This window comes from Acomys russatus, chromosome 10, assembly GCF_903995435.1.
Source record: "Acomys russatus chromosome 10, mAcoRus1.1, whole genome shotgun sequence".
In the NCBI taxonomy this organism is placed as follows: Eukaryota; Metazoa; Chordata; class Mammalia; order Rodentia; family Muridae; genus Acomys; species Acomys russatus.
In genome coordinates this window covers 41268756-41288434 of record NC_067146.1, presented here as the reverse complement: position 1 = coordinate 41288434, position 19679 = coordinate 41268756, and the positions used below count along the sequence as shown (strand labels likewise).

Below are 19679 nucleotides of genomic sequence, written 5' to 3'. Positions count from 1 at the left end.
TTCTATCCCTAGGGAATCCTAATACAATATGCCTTCTGAACGTATAGTAACTTACCTATATTTTTTAAAAAATGAGATTAACAAGCCTCACCACTTTTATCCCTTCCCACTTCAATAAGAAAGGGAGGGACTCAATATATTAAAGCCATACCTATAAAGCTTAGAGTTCAGCTAATTAGATAAGCTCCTTGACAACCTAAGAACCAGATGAGACTGCCCTGGTAGAGAACGCTGTCAATATGATAGGACATAGCAAGATTTCAAAAAGCAAAACAAAACAAAACGAAAAATTAACTCCATTTCTGACTTTAGTTGTTGATTGCCATGTTATCATTCATTTAATCCGAAACATATTTTATAACTGAAGCACAGATCACTCCCACCCCAGACATCCAGGACTCACCTCATGCCCACATAAGCTTATGTTGAAGAAATGGAAGTATTTTGTTCCCTTGGAAGTGAAGCTGGGGCCATTCATCAGTGAGCCCACACTGCTGAGGTTGCGGAAGTCATAGTGCAAGCTCTGGTTTTCTTTCTCATAGTAGAAAAAGCAGTCACTGTAGCACACTGAGTGATCCTTTGTTGAAACACAGAGGCATGAATAATATTGAAGAAAAAGTATTAGCTGCTATGAAAAAAAGTGATTCCAAGAGCTTCTAGGTATAAAAGTTTTCAGGAATTTTTTTGTCTTAGCTATATTTTGCCACACTAATGTAAAGGATTCCTGACCTCTAATGTCTCTACAGGATGTTCAGAAGAGTCAAGATTTTTTTAAATCAGGGATATTTTCTTAGATCACCTTCTTATGGGAATATATTTTTAAGAAATAGTAAAAAATTCCCATTACATCTGCTTCACAGATAATAAAACTTTTCCGTTGTGCTACATTGATCTTCCATTAGTCTGCTGTTTTGTTTCACACTTAAAATGTTGTACGTAATGTGTGCTACTTCCCACAGCACTTTTTTAAAAGATATTTTTATTTTTTATACAGTGCTCAATCTGTATGTACACTTCAGCCAGAAGAGGGCACCAGATCTCATAATAGATGGATGTGAGCCACGATGTGGTTGCTGGAAACTGAACTCAGGACCTTTGGAAGAACAGCCGGTGCTCTTAACCTCTGAGCCATCTCTCCAGCCCCCCACAGTAGTACTCTTACACCTGACTTCTGAGCAGTTACCCCTTCTATCTTGGAAGTACACAAGGTAACAATTTTAATATTTTTGAAAACATGCTTTTGTTTTATTTTGTTTTTGGAGACAGGAAAGAGAATTAAAAGGCATTTTCCCAGAGTCAATAGCAGTTCAACCACACACACACTGCACCTCCAGAGAACACAGACAGGATGCCTTCAGCTTTTCTACCAAGAATGGCTTTGGGGAATCCCTGAAAAGCAGCCTCACCTGGGTGCTTTTACTTCCAGGCCCACAGGGAATGCAAGCTTCCTTGCCATAGACCTGATGGATGGACAGGTAGGTGTCGGCTGGACACTCCTTGCACTGGTTGGTCTCTTTCTCAATGTAGTGTCCTGGGGGGCAGGGTACACATGATGAGCCTGACTGCTCGGAACCAAGGGCACAGGCACGACACGATGATGCTACCCCATCAACTGCATTAGTGGCTGTGATTGAATAAATCTTCACCACATCATTGATGAAACGTCTGTTCTAGAAAGAGAGCACAAAGAATGACATCTGCCTTGACACTTGGACAACCAAGTTATGTTTATGCTGACATCACCAAAAGAAGTAGAAGGCTCCAGACTTCATAACTTGTGTATGACAGTGGGTTACCTTTATTCCTGTTTGATAGTTCTAAATAAAACCTCTTAAATCTTGATATCAGGGCCCACTTTCTACAACCGTGGAGCTCCAGCCAATGTGTTGTTGCAGCAGTTGACATGAAGCATGTCATAAGTGGCACAGGCACTGTTACAGACTGTGTCCGAAGGAACAGCAGGGCAGCTTTATCTCTCACTTTCACTCTTACTGATAAAGTCAGGTGCTAAAAGTCTGGTGCAGTGGAAAATCTTGGAAGGTGAGGACCTATTTTCCTCATTCAAATATTGTGTGAGACTAATGGACCCATGCTACCTCTCTCGGCCTTCCTTTCCCTGTCAAGCCCTTCCCCTAAGCAATGCATTCTAATTTCTAACAGAACCATGTCAGAGGAGCAAGTAAGATCCTGATTCCTGCCATGTTTTTCCTCATGTGGTATAGTGTTAATTAAGGTCAGATTTTTGTCACCCTAGCGTAGTGTCAGACCTCTATGCCTAATGCTCTTCTTCTGGACTAAGATGAAAAGACTAAAAGGAGGAGATAGAGTTGCATCCATGTTCATCCTCTTATGTTTATATTCTGAATACTAGATAACAATGCCTAAAGAATAACCAGAGCCATGTAAAACCTGGGGACCGGCTTCCCACTGAAAATATGAACAGAAAAGACAAAATGCACTACATGTGCCAACACAGCAATAAGGCTACTCTAAGAAAACCTTCCGCTTGTTCTCACTTTGATAAAATCACGTCTGTGGAAGGACACAAGTAACATGCCCAGGGCTCGGGAGATGGCTTAGTGGCAAAGCGCTTGTTGTACAATCATCAGTACCTGAGTTTGGCTCCCTAGCAGCCACATAAAAATTGGGCATGGCATCATAGACTTCTAACCCCAGTGCTGGGTGTTTGGGATGGGATGGAGACAGATGTCCTTAGAGCTCTCTGACCTGCTAGTCTAGCCAAAATAGCTGGCTCTACATTCTATGAGAGATCCTGTCTCAAAAAAAAAATGTTGAGAATAATTATATGACTTACAATGCTGACTTTTGATCTACACAGAGACACACATTCAGACATACAAACACAGGCAAAGATAGCATACACACATGTAATATACTGCATATGCACACACATACACCAAAAATAAATAAATAAATAAATAAATAAATAAATAAATAAATAAATAAAATATACAATGAAATTTTCATAGAGAGGACTAGGCAATAAAAATCAAAGAAAGACAATGGTCGCCTGTGTTCTACCATTCTGTATACAAATGCGTTCTCTCTAAAAGGAAATAGCATAATAATTAAAAACATAAACCCACACTAATTAATGATCTTAAACAAGTATTTTTAGTTGGATGAAAGAGAAAAAGTTAAGAACCTTCTCGATCTCAAAAATATTAAAAAAAAAAAAAAAACAAATTGAATTTTCTCTTAAGATACAACAACTGTATTTGCTCAAACCTCAAAATAAGAGATTTGTTGTCATTCCACCAATTTCATGCATTTGTGCTCTCAAAAAATTGTCATACCTTAGTATTCCCCAAAAAATTAAAAATTGTCACTTTATACGAATTCACTACATAAGATGACTGACTCAAAGAAATGTCTTTCTTCATTTGAGTGACAGCTTTGAGTACATCACCACAAGTGAGCATCATCTTTGGTTTTGTTTTTGTTTTTTAAGGTTTTGTTTTATTTATTTATTTATTTATTCTTTTTTTTGGTATTTTTTATTAATTTATTCTTGTTATATCTCAATGGTTATCCCATCCCTTGTATCTTCCCATTCTTCCCTCCCTCCCATTTTCCCCTTATTCCCCTCCCCTATGTCTGTTCCTGAGGGGGATTACCTCCCCCTGTATATGGGTATCATCTTTGTATTTAACAAAATAAGAATTATGGGATCACATTGCCTTGCATAGTGGGCATAATATTATGTATATCTCATGGTACAACTTTAAAGTTCTCTGTTCTTTGGATAGAATTCATAGTATCTTATTCACAGGTTATAATGCTCTACGTGGATATCATATTTTTATTCCTTGACCTTATATTTCCATGTGTAGAGTTTGTAATGCCTTATATGAAGCTCATGATGCAAGTTTACCAAATTCATAGTGCACTTCCAAAGTGCTTTTATTGTATCTTTGAAGGGTTTATAGTCCCATGTACACAGGGCAGGCTGTGTTTGCTTAGAAACCACAGCTCACTTGCACATAGCTGGTGATGCCCTCAACAGAGCTTATCTCCACTTGGGTACACCTTCCCTTTCAGAGCTCATAATGCTGTGTGTGGAGCACATGATGCTTCTGCATACAACTTTTAGTATCACCAGTACAGATCAATATGCTCTGAATGGAGCTTATATCGAAGGGGAGTTGAAGAGTAATAAAATGGTTGGAACTTACATCTTGACCTTGGTTTGTTCTCTGGAATGCCCATGTAAATGTAAACGTTGCATTCTTGAAGATGATATGTGTATATGCTTGCTTTTCTTTGGTTCCTCCCCACGATTCTACCACATTGGTGCTTTTTCTATTTATATCCTAAAACAGTAGGAAAACACTTACAAATAAAACACACACGCAGTATTAATAGAAATACACATCCATTATAAATATGTGCTTTTATTCAGAGAAAGATGTATAGATCATGACTTTTTTCTGCTGTGCACCTACCTGTTCTAACCATACAACTCTTAAAACTCCCACAAGCATACTGTCAACAAAATGGGAAAGAAATCCAGACTAACAGTATATTTAAGACACACACTTAGAACACATTATTTAGAAGAGAGAATTTCTCAAACTACTCTAGGTAAACTTCCCATTTGTACCTTTTTCTTTGACTCTAGCAGAACTGTTTATGTAGAAATTCTAAGTTTCCCTCTGCATTGTGCTTGCTTGCTATAGGTTCATCCAAGTGAAGACTAACCAAAACGTTATCCCATGCTCATGAAATTCTTTCTGGATAGCCTCTGAGGTCCATAAAGTTCCATTTATAAACTATTTTATTTCTGATTTTCTTAGCTAAATTTAAGAAAACAATTGTGCAGATGTGAAATATTCTCAATGAAGGTTAAGTCTGAAGCTTTAAGTCAAGCTTTCCTGTGGACTTCCTGGTAAATAACTTGTTTGTACTAGTTATTTGAGATGTTGAAAATAGGTAGGCATGGCCTCAAAAATTGTCTCTTCCTATAATATTGATAAAAAGATCAAAGATCTTGTCATACCTGTCATTTACAAAAAGGAAATTGTAACATATAGATGGTGCTTCATTAAACATTGTTCTAAGTTATAAAATGTGAAATTTATTACCCTACTATAAATAATATAACTTTACACTGCAAAATGTTCTTTGATATCCAAAGCATTGTTATTAGTGATAAAATTTGCTAACTCAAAACTGCTATGAGAAAACCAACCACATGCAAGCTAAAGAAAGCCATTATGCTCTATTATAAGTTACATCTCTGTTATGATTTGTAACATGTAAGCTTTATCTGGTGGGACCCTGGGGAGGATGGGACAGTGGGATCACAAGGTTAAATAGTGAGAGCCTGTCTCGGAGAGCAGATTCAGTGGGACAGATTCTTTAAAAGAAGAGGGCATGGAATTAGATATAAAGGCATATTGAGGGGAAAGGAGGGAGCAGATAGGAAATGGCGGGTGGATATGATCAAACCACATTGTATACATGTGTGAAATTATCAAAGGATAAGTTAAATGTTATTAGAAACTTTCATATTTACACTCAAACTTGAAGGAGAACAACAAACTGTGAAATCTGCCTGCAATCACTCACCACCATGAAGTACAGAACACAGTCAGCTGAGCAGAGTGTCTCAAAGACAAACGTGATTCTTCCGAGTTCAGAACCCGTGGCTCCAGTCATAGATGTTGGTGGTCTACATGACAGATTAAAATCACATTATCAATAATATATCCTGAATGGAATTTGAAACATAATTAAATCATGTGTTGTCATTAAATGGAAAGCCTAGCTCCTCTCTCTAACTAGTCTACTACTTCCTAAGGAAGCACAGGTCCTTCCTCTCTTTGTGTATCCACATATTTCTCAGTCTGTGTGTTCACACACTTGTTCTCAGCCATGGTGATACGCATGACCCTGCCCCAAGCCTCCACTTCTGAAGGAAGGAAAAGACTCAGACCAAGAAATCTCAACATAGGAGATTAGAGAAAAGTCCTGAATAACCATGTAACATACTAAATTATGAGAGAATTGAGAAAAAAAATAAACAACAAAATACAAATACACTTCATCAAATTACCTAGGCTAACTCTTTGGTAAAGATCAAGAAATCATGGTTATTATGGGTTTGGTTATGATGCTGTTAACACATTCAGTTTTATCTAAGAAATATACATGACTAAAATGAATAGGCTCTAAGAGACTAATTCCATACATTCCTGTATATCAAACATCATTTTCTGGCATAGTGTTGTTTACTTGATAATAACCGCATACTCTACAGAGCCAGGCTTAATCCCCCTATTTCTATAGAGGAGGTGAGACCCTCATAGAAAGGAGTTGGATCATCTTCCCTTACTTAAACCCTGGGATGTGCAAGTTTAAGATGAGATAGTCATTGTCCGAGCCCCCAGCTCCACTCTGGATGTGATCTCCAGCCACCTCCCAACCTGAAAGTGACAAGGGACATTTTGTTAGTAAAATTTCATTAATTAATGACAAAAATGTTAAAACAATGCAGTCATAAGAAAGCAATTATATATCTGTGCTCAAAGTTAGAAGCACTGCAGGAAATCCCATATTTTTAAATATTAATTGTAGGCTGAATGCAAAAAAATACACTCCTAGATATCAATAAAGACATTTTGACTGTACTATTTTGCATAAAAGTTACTTAATGTGAGATATGGTGACAGTTTTCTCAAAGAAGCATGCCTTTTTGAACTAAAGCAAATGGTCTTCATCCATTCTAACACACTAATATGGAAAACTCCCACCATGATGACAGCCCATGAAAAACCAAACCTTCAAATTACTTACTAAAGATCTAGGGTCAGGAGCTCTTTTCAGTTTACTGTAGTGTTGTTCCCCAATTTAACTTGTTCTAAATACTAATAAGTATGGCATGCGTGAGGTAGCAGATAGATCTCCCTCCATAAGAAGTAGGAAATTTGAGGCATACACATGCTCACAAATGCCAACAGTGCGAGGTGATCAGTTTATGCACAGGAAGTCATGTGAGGCGTCTCCTCTCCACAGGACCAATAAACAAACCATAAGCCAAGACGACCACTTTAAAATGAGAAGAGCTGATGTATCCACGTGCAGCATCAAGCAAGTTTATCAGCTCAGGGCAGCTCCTTGGTACTGATACATCTCCGAGTGCAAATATAATAATTTATAGGAAATTGGTATGTTGAATACACACCAAAAACACAAAATCAAAACAAAGTGTGCTCATCTATTAGAGAAATGTTGACAGTCCTACTGCCTAAAGGGTCGAAAACAAAGAAAAGTAGTTATCAACTCCTAATTTTAAGAGTTGAGTAACCATGAAACCCTTTGGCCCAGTGAAAGGAGAGTCTGGGCAACAGGAAAAGAATTTAGCTTTAGACAATAACTATGAGACAATGAAACAGGATCAAGACACCGCAAGCAGAACAAGAGAATGAGGAAAGACTATGGTTATATTTCTAAGAACACCTCTTCGAATTTATAAATGCCATGAAGAATGTTAGACAAAGCCAAGGAAGAGGCAATAGTAAGTGGACTGTGTGTAGGAGTTACAATACTTCAAGTAGAAAGAATTGCCTCATGTATTTTAATATTGCCCAATGCAGAGTCCACCAACTTTCCCCATCTTTTGTCTGTCTTAACTAAAAAATACAGATTTTTTCAGTTACCATTAATGTTGATATTTTATAGTCATAGGTCAAGCATTCCTCTACTATAAAACATTCTACATCTAATTTTATTTAAGTACAGCCCTATTATTGAAATTTTGTTTCCTCCTGCTTTTTATTCTTATCATTAACACCTTTGTGTATAACTTCCTTTCATACTGCATTGTAACATTGGTATAGGTCCCCAAAAATAGTATTACTGAGTCAGAAGAATAAGAAACTTAAAAATTCTGGAAACACATTTTCAAATTTCTTTCAATATAGTAACAGCATATAGAGTATTTCATTCAATCAGGCTAACTTATGTAGGTCAACATTATTCTATTGCTAGAAAGTTAGATTTCCATTTGTGTTTTTATAGATTATATCCAATAAATCCATTCATGAACAATCAACTTGTCTCCAACTGTGAATTTATTTTTTTTTATTGATTTATTCTTGTTACATCTCAATGGTTATCCCCTCCCTTGTATCCTCCCATTCTTCCCTCCCTCCCATTTTCCCCTTACTTCCCTCCCCTATGACTGTGACTGAGGGGGACTTCCTCCCCCTGTATATGCTCATAGGGTATCAAGTCTCTTCTTGGTAGCCTGCTATCCTTCCTGTGAGTGCCACCAGGTCTCCCCATCCAAGTGTGAATTTCTTATAGGCAAAATTTCAACATACAAAAATTTGCTCTCTATCCCTAATATGCAACATTGTCAAATTCAGACTTCGGGAATATGAAAACACCTCAACCATGCAACGAAGCCAGTCTGGACACACTCACTTTAACTCTCAAGGCTGGACAGTGACTCCCTCCTCAGGAAGCCTGCCCATGCCTTTCCACTTGATCCACTTAATGAGTGCTGTTCATTAAAAGAATGGCATAGCGACGCCAGCTCACAACAGCAACAACAAAAACCCACACCTCTTTTTATATTTTTATTTTTACTTTACTGCTTTAAGATAATTTTAAAATATAGCCCATGAATACATTGGTAGTGAGTGAGTAAAGCAAGTATTGGTGTGAGAGTTGGAGTGTTCTACAAATGCTCCTGAAAGTCTATGCTGGTGAGCAAACACACATGTACTAGTCCTCTGTGGACTCAGTCAGTACTGTTGCTTTTCCAGTCTCATTTTCCCACCTGATCTTAAATTCTTGACTTCAAATTGTATGGCAGGGCACATCTTAGCAATAGCAATTCTCAGGGGATAAATTCCTAAAGGTAGTATTATCGGTCAATAAAGAACACTTTGTGTTTAATATATACATCAGATCTTGGTCTTTCACTCATCTGCTGACTCAAAATGACTCAACCACCTATTTTTTCATCTGACCTCTATACTCATGTGAAAAATCTCATATCCTATTTCCCAAGTCTGTTTTGGAGACATATTAACTCAAAACGTGCAATTTTAAAACTGCGTATGTAAACCTACAGATAATGATCAAATAGGATCTAGAGAAAAGCAAACAAACAGAAATAATGGTGAGCTGACAAAACCAAAGGGTGGATTTCATTGTTTACTCTTGTTATTTTTAATACCTGCTGCTAGTGTCAGATTTTAAAATGGTATATGACCAACAAATATTGTTGAAAGAGTGTAAGCAAGTGTCCTATAGAACTCTGCTACATTTGCAAGTTTTCAGTAAGTGGGACTCAATGGCATCTAAGGAACACAGCATGGACTTCAGTGGATGGGAATTTGGAGGCTTTAATCCCTTTACCATGACCCAGTGCTGAGGCCGACTAAAAGGAGTCAGTAACAACTATTGCTTAAACCGATGGACGATATAGATGCTGTCGCCTTCCTTGAAACATCTTTTCTGGTGTGCGTGACTTTAAACGCGAGCTTCAATATCTACTTCAAAAGTGACCGCATGTAACGCAAGGTTAATACAGCAGCCTGCCCACCCTCTAACCCCCACACGCACACCTATCCTCGAGAGACAAGCTCTGAGACCCCACAGTGGGGTGAGCAAGCGGTACTATTTTGTACCTTTTCTGTCCTAGCACTTACCACATCCTGCCAGCTAATCTCTGCCATTTGAGGTGTGAGAGCAATGCTGGCACGGAAGTTCTTTTTTCTTCTTCACAGCTTAATGGCTAAGAGCTTTCTCTTACCATAGGTTTTTTAGCAACTTCAGCATTTGATTTATGCCCTCTCTTTACTAAGTTTTGCATTTTCAGCTAAAAGGGTGGAAGGGAGGGAGGGACCGAGGGCTTGATGGATTTTCTTTGGCATGTCTGTTGTGGTTTGAGATTATTATTAAGAGAGTTATTTGAAGGCAGATATTGTAAAACCTGGGCACGGGATCTAAAAATAAAGATGCCTACTAAGTTACTAATGGACAGAAAGCAGCTGTAACCAGACAAAGGGATAATTCACACCACAGGCTAAAAAAAAAAAAAAAAAAACAAATGGCATGAGGTTTCCGCAGCTACTTAAAACAATTGGCCATTTAAGACTTTAAGTATAGCTGGGGGCGGTGGCACATGCCTGTAATCTCAGCACTCTGGGAGGCACAGGCAGGTGGGTCTCCGTGAGTTCAAGGCTAGCCTGGTCTGCAAAATGAGTCCAGGACAGCCAAGGCTACACAGAGAAACCCTGTCTCAAACAAAAAAAATAGGTATTTGTTTCTGGAATTTTCTAATTGATATTCGCATGCTGCTGTTGGCTATAGAAAGCTGAAACTAAAGAAAGTGAAGCCACGGAAAGGAGAGAAATGGGATAGTTTTCATTACTTTAGAGAAGTCATTTGACCGATTGTTTGATTTTTATGTAACAGCTGAAAAATGGACATACAACCAAGAAAGACAAAGTCCCTCACAAACGTGTCTGGTATGTTTAAAAAGCTAAGTCTAAACACAAATGCTATCCTTGCTGCCACAACAGTTAATGTAGAAAGCCAACTCACCGTTCATTCCGTCGCACTTGGAATTCCCAACATTGAAGCAGGAAGTTTTCATGTTGGCCGGGAGGACATTCCACCATTTATATTCAAACCCAAGTGCTGGCTCTGTTCCTGCAGGACAGGGCTTACATTCTGCAGAAGACAGGTGAGCATACAATCACCTTAGGCTGCATCTGGACAGCTTCTTCTGCCCCGAGCACCTCTACACTATACTCACCAGAGAAATGTGAGGGGAAGATGTTACATGTTACAACCAAGTCCCTCAGTAACTTTTTCAAAGGGGATCTAGAGAATTTCCATAGATACAGTGCTAATGCATCTATCTACTGGTTTGGGTTCATATAATGTATACACACACACACACACACACACACACACACACACACACACAGGCAAATGAGTGATAATCCATGATTACCCAGTTGGATAGGGTTATTCTTCCAAGAATAATTAAATATATTATTTTTAAAGATGGTGGTCATACACACTAAGTGCCAAGAAGACTTTTCTCATCAGATAGTAAATAAGTCATCATGGTGTCATGTCCCATTATCAATATTTCTCAACTCCTCCTCACCTCAACAATGTAAGAAATGTGTCTTCTAGGTAACCTGCTGTCATAGGGGAGGGGAATAATGGGAAAATGGGAGGGAGGGAAGAATGGGAGGATACAAGGGATGGGATAAACATTGAGATGTAACAAGAATAAATTAATAAAAAAAAAGTGTGTGTGAAAAAAAAAAGAAATGTGTCTTCTAAGACTTCTCCAGAAAAGAACAATTAACACATGTCTATCAAGATTGCTTTGCTGAAAGTGCAATTCAACATAGCCGCCCTACCCTTTGTTCCATCTGAAAAGGTCCCCTGAGGGCAGGGATGGCAAGAAGATGATCCATTGTTATAGAATCCTGGGTTGCAAGGGGGACAATCCTTCTTCTCTCCAGAAGGGGGCAGCCTAATAGCATCCGTGAGATCCTCTCTGCAGATTTTCGGCTCTATCCATTTGTACATTATCTGTGTCTGAGGGAAAACATTTTTAAAATTAAAGCTAAAAGCAAATCATATAACATTCTTCCAACAAAGATGCTAAACTGACAAGCTAAAATATTACAAACAGTGGGGAACAGAAAAGGAGGTTGAGAGAATCTAAAACAGTGACAAAAGTGAGAGAAAAAGAGGAAACTTTCATTAATACAATAAGGAGAAAAATTAAACTTTGGTAAGAAAAAATTATTACGTGTGTGTGTGTGTGTGTGTGTGTGTGTGTGTGTGTACATACATGCATATGAACATACAAAAGACAATGTCTTTTGTAATTGCTATCTATCTTCTTTTTGTGTGTGTCTGTGTCTGTGTGTTTCTCTCTCTGTGTGTGTGTGTGTGTGTGTGTGTGAGAGAGAGAGAGAGAGAGAGAGAGAGAGAGAGACAGAGACAGAGACAGAGACGGAGACAGAGACAGAGACAGAGGGACTTGGAGAAGTTGGTTCTTCCCTTCCACCTTGTGGGTCCGGGGGGGAAAAAACTCAAGTTAGCAGGTTTGGTGGTAAATAAATGACTTTACTTGAGCCATCTCTCTAGTGCCCCAGACTTTTTTTTGTTGTTTGTGACAGAGCCTCTCCCTGAACCTGAAGCTTGTTGATTCAGCTAAACTGACTGGCCTTTCAGTCCCAGGTGTCCTTCTAGCTCTACTTACCCTGTTCTGAAGTCACAGGAGGGGCCTCCTGCATTCATTATTTCATGTGGATTCTGGACAACCAAGTTTGGCTTCTCATGCTTGTGTGGCCAACACTCTACCAAGCGATCCATCACCCTAGTCCCCAGAAACAACGATTCCACTGCAAAAGCTTTTAACCCAAGTCCCAGGTACAGTTATGATACAGATAGCATGCTCCTTATCCTGAATCCCTCTTTAAAATGTAAACATCTAACAGATGGTCACCCTTGAGCAATACATGTGAGTAACATCATACAGACAAAGCAGGTTATGTCTAGACATATATATGCATACACATAGGCATGTAAAAACAAATAATAAAAAGGGGGCTGTGAATTTGAAAGAGAGAAAGGAGGGGTATTTGGAAGCATTTGGAGAGAGAAATGGGGAAGGATAGATGATGTAATTATTTTATGATCTCAAAAAGAAAAGAAAAATGTAAACAAGTGTTGCCTTGCACCCATTCATGTCAATGTGTAGCCAACAGCTTCACTATAGTGACTTTTCCTTGTTTATTTGTGACCTCCATTGCTCCCTTCCTTTTCTCCAGCCACACCCTTTATCACCACACTTTGCATATCATAATCATCAAAGGAAAAATGTTATTTCTCAAAAAGAATAAACAAAACTTCAATGCAATCATAATAATTCATAAATACTAGTAGCTCCTGAATCTTTTTCAATAATAAGAGCTGTAGCAAAACTATTCTTTCCAGAAGCTTCTAGGTCTTTTCCATGTGCTCTGAACATCAGGGTGAACACACCCTCTGTCCTCTGTGAGAACAGCAGTTAAATCCCTTCTTGTTGTCCTTCTTCAGGCAAAGGAGAATACAAAAAAACAAAATAGTGGTAACCCAGCTATACCCCAAAACCTGCCCATGAGAAAATTATTCTCATTTTGAAACCAAAATAACAAATAGGTTAGCTGTCTTAAAGTGAAATTGGAATATGATTAGTGAGGGGTAGGAGGAGGTATTTCAGCATAAATACAATAGTAAATCAATATTTTTAACTAAATAGAGGCTTTTAGAGGAAAGAATAACTGTCCATTTCATTCACTAAACTTTTGAAAGTATTGTTTGTCCTTTAAAATAACTTCTGCGTCAGGAAAATACAGACAGTCTTCAGCATCATTTCTAGTCAAGTAAGTGAGCCTTTAAGGCCACTTAAGTGCATCCTCAAATATGCTTGTGGAAGATGCATTATCTTGTATGAAGAAGGATGCTAAGAAAATGTGTTTAAATATGGATGTCTCAATAGAATGACAAATAGTATTATTTTCTTTTTATAGCTCCCTTTCCACATTCATTTTTATGGCCCATGTCATGATATGCTTTAATGTACTTTGTCCCCCCACCTCTGTGACTATCTGTAAAACAGTGGAGACTCCAGTTAAGTATTATGTAGCTAAAATATCAAATTAGATACTATATCCATAAAAAGGGCCCTCAATTCCTCTCAAGAAAGGCAGCATAAAACTCAGAGCATCTAATCAAATAAAGAATCATTATAGAAGAAACACTGACTTTAAGTTTCCAGTTTAACAAGTATAAAAATTTTTTTTAATCCTAGTAAATTAACTAACTTCCTGACTCACATTAATAAAAATGCATGAGCACTGGGGAAATTTTGGTTTCTACACAAGAACAGAAAAGATGCTTCGCAGCACTGTAGACTCTTCCCAGGCTCTTCAGGACAAGCACATTGTCATCCACAAGTTTGCAAACAAGGAAAGACTCCAGATGAAGTTGTGTGCTGTGTTTGCGTGTGTGCATGCATGTGGAGACAGACAAGAACACTGAGCAGCATTCCTTTGACTCCATCTGCCTCGCTGACCTGGATCTCAATAATTAGGCTAGACTTCTGGCTGGCTAGCAAATCCTGGAGATGTCTTGATGGTTCTCCATCCCTGGAATTATACACACATACCACCAGGCCTGACTTCTTGCATGGATATTTGAGTCTGAACTCATGTCACATAATTTTCGAGGCAAGCCTTTGCTGATTAAGCTATCTCCCTAGCCCCAACTTGGAAAGCCAGTAAACAACTTCCTCCAGAGGTGCAAACAGCACCATTAAAGAAGGGTCAGTCTGATGAGAATAAAAACAGTAAAATATGCAAACAGGTTCAAGATGCCAAATAACCAGTTGCCTCCAATGTAAGCAGAGAAGATTTTTAGAAATTAAAAAATATGTTTTATCCTTAAACACTTTAACACGGAGAAATCAGTTACCAATTCTCCATGATCCAAGTTTGGCTTACAATCCTTCCTGCCACACACAACAAACTGTGTCTCTGGCTTTCTAGCAGAGACATATGCTTCCAAGTGTAGTGACAGGAAAAGATGCTGATTAATATTAATGATACTCAGAACCAGATGGCTCATGGTGCAGGTGAGACACCAACAAGCAACTCTTTCTTCAGAAAGCGAGATGCAAACATGAAACGTTTTTATGAAACCAAAGCCCTCTCAACAGAGAAGTTTTACCAGACTACCATAAGGATTACAGAAGAGCTACACTGGCCATGTGAATCTCTGTTAAGCATTAAAAGTGGATCTACACAAGCTCAAGGAAAGCCTGCCCTACAGAGAGCTCTAGGCCAGCTGAAGATATATAGTGAGATTTTTGTCTTTTAAAAAAATGCACTGAAATTGTGAAACATGGTGCATTATTTTCTTCTATACCAAGGGCATGTTCAGAGATTCCCTCACTTATATGAAAAAGACATTTCATGTATACATATGCATACAGCATGCTTTGTATGCGTGTGCGCGCATGTGTGTGTTTGTGTGTGTCATAAATGATATTTAAATGTGCATGAACTTAATTTAATTAGGCCAGGTCAACCAAATATTTTCAAATTGGTCATTGTCATTATACTACATACACTAAATATAATTATTTGCATAAATATAATATATTATTATATAAAAAGCACTCAGTAATAGTATAATTTAATATATTTTCATGTTTTTCAGATATAGTATATCATTAATAGATCACTTTCATTTATACTACAGTAATAATTTATCATAATTACATAAAATAAAATAAATTTACCTTTACCAATAAGTAAGGCAAGATTAGCTAAAGAAAGTTTTTTTAAGGTATTATACCCAATAGTTTCATTCTATTTTAGTGGCATCTCTCTATATGTATTTTCTAAATTAAAGTAGCCTTAAAATTGCATTATTGTAGGGTCTCATTGACAACCTTACTCTACAACCCCCTGTTAGTTAATGCTGCTGGTTTGCCTTAGCATTCTTATTAAAAATAATAGTTCTGTTTCTTATTTAAAATTTCCACTAGTCACTTTAAATTAGTGTGTATTTATTCCAAATCACTCAACCAAAAATTCCTTCAAAGTATTTAAAGGGATAAAGGGAGTTTCATATTCACATAAATATGAAGAGTACAGGTTAACATTCACAGATGCAAAATTAGGAAAGGAAAAATAATAATCACCTATATCTCCAAAAACAAAATGCCTTATCGCAGGATGCAAACATATCTGAAGGGCACAGAATCCACTCTACCCTCAGCTGCTTGTTGTCAATGGGCTGGTACTGGTTGATTCCCTAATTGGGAGGATGAGGGGTCAACTGCAAAGTTTATGTGTGCATTTCCCCCCAGCTAAATGTTGTACATATGGGAATTACTTTGTGTTTTGGAAATGTGATGACACGATAGTCTGCCATGGCTGAATCAGCCTATGGCTGGACAGCTTCTCCGTCTGATAAAGCCTTCTGTGTATCTCACAGTTCAATAGAAGCTGCAAGGCATTCCCATTCTGTGAACTGGAGCACACATTTCAAGCTCTCTGCTCTTCTTCATCATTTGACCTCTTAAAAAATACACATTTGTTTAAAATATATACTACTATATCTGAGATTAATATGGGAAAGGATTTATTTGTTTTACAAAGTAGCCATAATGTGTGGGGCACTCACCACATGAAAGGGCCTGGGCTAGAAACCTTATTTTAAGTATCTTATATCTTCTCATAGAAGTGTTATGAAGTAGAAAGCAATATCAACCTTGTTTTAAAGATGGAAAAAAAACTGGAGGCAAACATGAAATGTCTTTATGAAACCAAAACCCTCTCAACAAAGAAGTTCTTCCAGAGCACCATGAAGATTAAAGAAGAGCTGCAACGTCTATAGAACTAATGGCAAGGCCAAAGCAGGTTGTGCTGTCTGCACACACTGGTGACAAGCCAGAGTGTACTCACTCACAGAGGGAAGAGCGCTTGATAAGCATGGGGCGCATGAAAGACTGCACATGATACCTTTCCTTCTTCGTCACATGGGGTATGGATCTGAAAATAGTCTTTGGTAGTGCAGGGTGGGCGGTCAACACACTCGCTGGCTCCTTCGTCTGTAACACATGCACACACACAAAAAGCACTTCAGAAAAGGAAAAATTCCTTTGTGACCATAAGAACAAATTGAACATCAAAACTCAAAAGTACGTTAACATGTATGAGATCACTGTTTTAGAGCAGTTTAGGCATACCTAGCTATGCCTTAAACACATAAAGGTTTGCATTTTCATTTTCCCTGGAGGGAGGATAAATGTTTCTAAGATACATCTGCATCATGCCACCTCTTTCCCAAAGATATTATGTTTTTCCTATATTATCATTGAACATTGGAAGTCTGGAACAAATTAAAATTTTCTAAGTACATTGCTACAGTCTCTATGGTAACAAGCCACACGAAAGCAAACAGTTGGCTGGACTGATAGAAACACATCTGTACCAGTTATCTATGGAGTATGGAATAAAGGAAAGTCTTAAAGGAAGAAAATCATGCAGAGAAGGACACTGGGATGTCACATTGCCTTCATCCAATATGCACTCATTTCACCACATGGGTGTGGCCTGCCATGGCTACCACGCTTGTTCTACCATGTGAACTGCAGCTGACCAACATTAACATGGAAAGAGAGGAATAAAAAGTGACAGTTAACCTTACCTGAAAACTGGGAGTCCTCCTTACACCTTATGCATTCTTTAGCACCCTTCTCAGAATAGGTGTTTCTGGGGCATATTTGGCAGTTAAACGAGCCTGGTTTGTTGCTGAAAGTCCCTGGCTTACATGGAAAGCACTCTGAGGTGTACGCCACCCCTGTGTAGGAAGGAAAATCAGGTCTTGAGAGAAAGAACCCAGAACAATGAACACATTAGCACCTACTTGCTGCTCCTGCATGGAAGAAATATTAATAGTAACTTGAGCCTAAATTATTTATTTACTTGGAACAAGAAAAGATCGACAGTGTGAAAGCAAGTAGAAAGACCCTAGAAATGGCTGCTTGTTTGTAATTGCAGCTTTTTTTTTTAACTATTTTTTATTAATTTATTCTTGTTACATCTCAATGGTTATCCCATCCCTTGTATCCTCCCATTCTTCCCTCCCTCCCATTTTCCCATTATTCCCCTCCCCTACGACATATACCTTCCCCTGTATATGCTCATAGGGTATCAAGTCTCTTCTTGGCAACCTGCTGTCCTTCCTCTGAGTGCCACCAGGTCTCCCTCTCCAGGGGACATGGTCAAATGTGAGGCACCAGAGTACGTGAGAAAGTCATATCCCACTCTCCACTCAACTGTGGAGAATGTTCTGACCGTTGGCTAGATCTGGGTAGGGGTTTAAAGTTTACCTCCTGTATTGTCCTTGGCTGGTGCCTTAGTTTGAGCGGGACCTCTGGGCCCAAATCTGCCTATCATAATGTAATTGCAGCTTTGTCCAGCAGATGTCCCAATGACTAATGAGCTAACATCTTAAGAGCAGGCACATGGGATGCAGCAAAACAGACAAATCTTAATAAAGAATTGCTGCTTTGAATAGATGCACTCTACTTGAGAATAAGCTATCACAGGGGTTATTGGTGACTCAGCTGGGCCAGAAGTGACCCATCTGGCTCAAAAGGGCACAAGAGGTTTAGGAAACAGCCAGACCCTCATTATATTTATGGATACAACAATGATTAGATTACCTAGCATAATTTGCATATCTCTAATGAGTAATGGGCTCTTGTAAACAAATATACTTTCATTTTCTTTAAAAATCACTGAAGACTGGCATTGTGTGTACTGCTTTACACTTATTAAGTAATTCAGTTTGAGAGTAGAAAAAAAATAATTAATCAATTTAGTGGACATAAAACTAAGGTCTTTAGACATGCATAATGACTGACATTAATTTGTCTTTATTATAAACCCTTAGGTCAGTCTAACCAATGCTCTAACAAACATTTAACATGACACCAGTCTAGTGAGTTCTGAGGCACATAGCTATGAGATACCTTCAATTGTGATATTTTTTACTAGCACAGGCTTGACGGCCTTAGAACCCATAAGGATGCCAGTTGTCCTCCAGTACAGGATATTTGTGCCTGATTTCAGCATTACCTACAGAAAGAAACACAAGGCACTCAGGTCAGATAAGCTGTTTCTAAGCACAAACTACTTCCCTATGCCCTCTTTCAATTCCTCATATAGACATCATTAAAACAGAATTAACAAATTCAAATACTCTTAATTTTAGCCTAAGCCATAGTGGAGTTGGTTTAAAAATTTTTTAAATGGAACAGTCTGACAATCCACAAACGTACTAAGAAAGAAACTAGGTGTAAACACAAGATAAACTTGGTTTTAAACTTTGAAGTTGTGGCTTATACACAGAAAGGTTCCATCATAAAGGGCAAATGTATCTGAGGCCGAGCTTGCTTTGGCAGTAATGCTATTTTTAAGGGAGATCCCTGAGCTGTAAAAACAAGAAAGGCAGCACAATGCTTGCCTCTGCTCTGATCTGGAAAGGGCGTGTGTGCTCCCTAAAGATCCACGTGCAGCAATAGTGACCTTTTGTGAGGTGGGACCAGAGAGACCTGGATGAGTGAGAACATTGCCTTAGAAGAGGTTAATGCTGCTCTCAGGCTGTGACTTCCACAGGAATGCCTGTAAGGAAAGAGCACACCTAGATCTCCACCGGTCTGACCTCACCACATGCGCACCTTGTACATAGTCCACCATTCTGAAGTCATCTCCACCAGAGATTGGAAGATGTAGGTACATGTCCTTAAACCTCTGAGACTGAATTAAAGAAGCCTTTTCAAGTTAGAAAGTATTCAACACAGAGTATTTTACTAAGTGACGGGAAGAGGGCTACCATAGTTTGGTGGCTTCTAAAAGCCATCCAATGAGCCATGGTGTGATAGGAACAAGAGAAAATACCATTTTAAATGGGTAGCTTGAGAAATTAAACATTAACATTTTCTTCGTTTGCTACTGGGGCACTTTCTACATATAAATCAAACTAATTTTCTAATAAATTTTTTGCTGATGCAGGTAACTGACCCAAAGTCAGGAGGTCTTTGCTTT

At 38.4% G+C, this 19679-nt stretch overlaps 1 protein-coding gene across 2 annotated transcripts in view; it reads right to left on the bottom strand.

Annotated features, from left to right (window-relative positions):
- Nucleotides 1–19679, bottom strand: part of Elapor2 (endosome-lysosome associated apoptosis and autophagy regulator family member 2) — a 164758-nt gene that overhangs the window by 29359 nt on the left and 115720 nt on the right. For both annotated transcript variants that reach the window (XM_051152068.1, XM_051152069.1), the window contains 10 exons: nt 18605–18710; nt 17275–17427; nt 16587–16675; nt 11421–11601; nt 10585–10713; nt 6359–6449; nt 5593–5695; nt 4197–4334; nt 1407–1670; nt 404–577 (listed from right to left, as the gene is read on the bottom strand). In XM_051152068.1, coding sequence (XP_051008025.1) covers nt 404–577; nt 1407–1670; nt 4197–4334; nt 5593–5695; nt 6359–6449; nt 10585–10713; nt 11421–11601; nt 16587–16675; nt 17275–17427; nt 18605–18710 — 1428 coding nt within the window. The remainder of the gene's footprint in view (nt 1–403; nt 578–1406; nt 1671–4196; nt 4335–5592; nt 5696–6358; nt 6450–10584; nt 10714–11420; nt 11602–16586; nt 16676–17274; nt 17428–18604; nt 18711–19679) is intronic.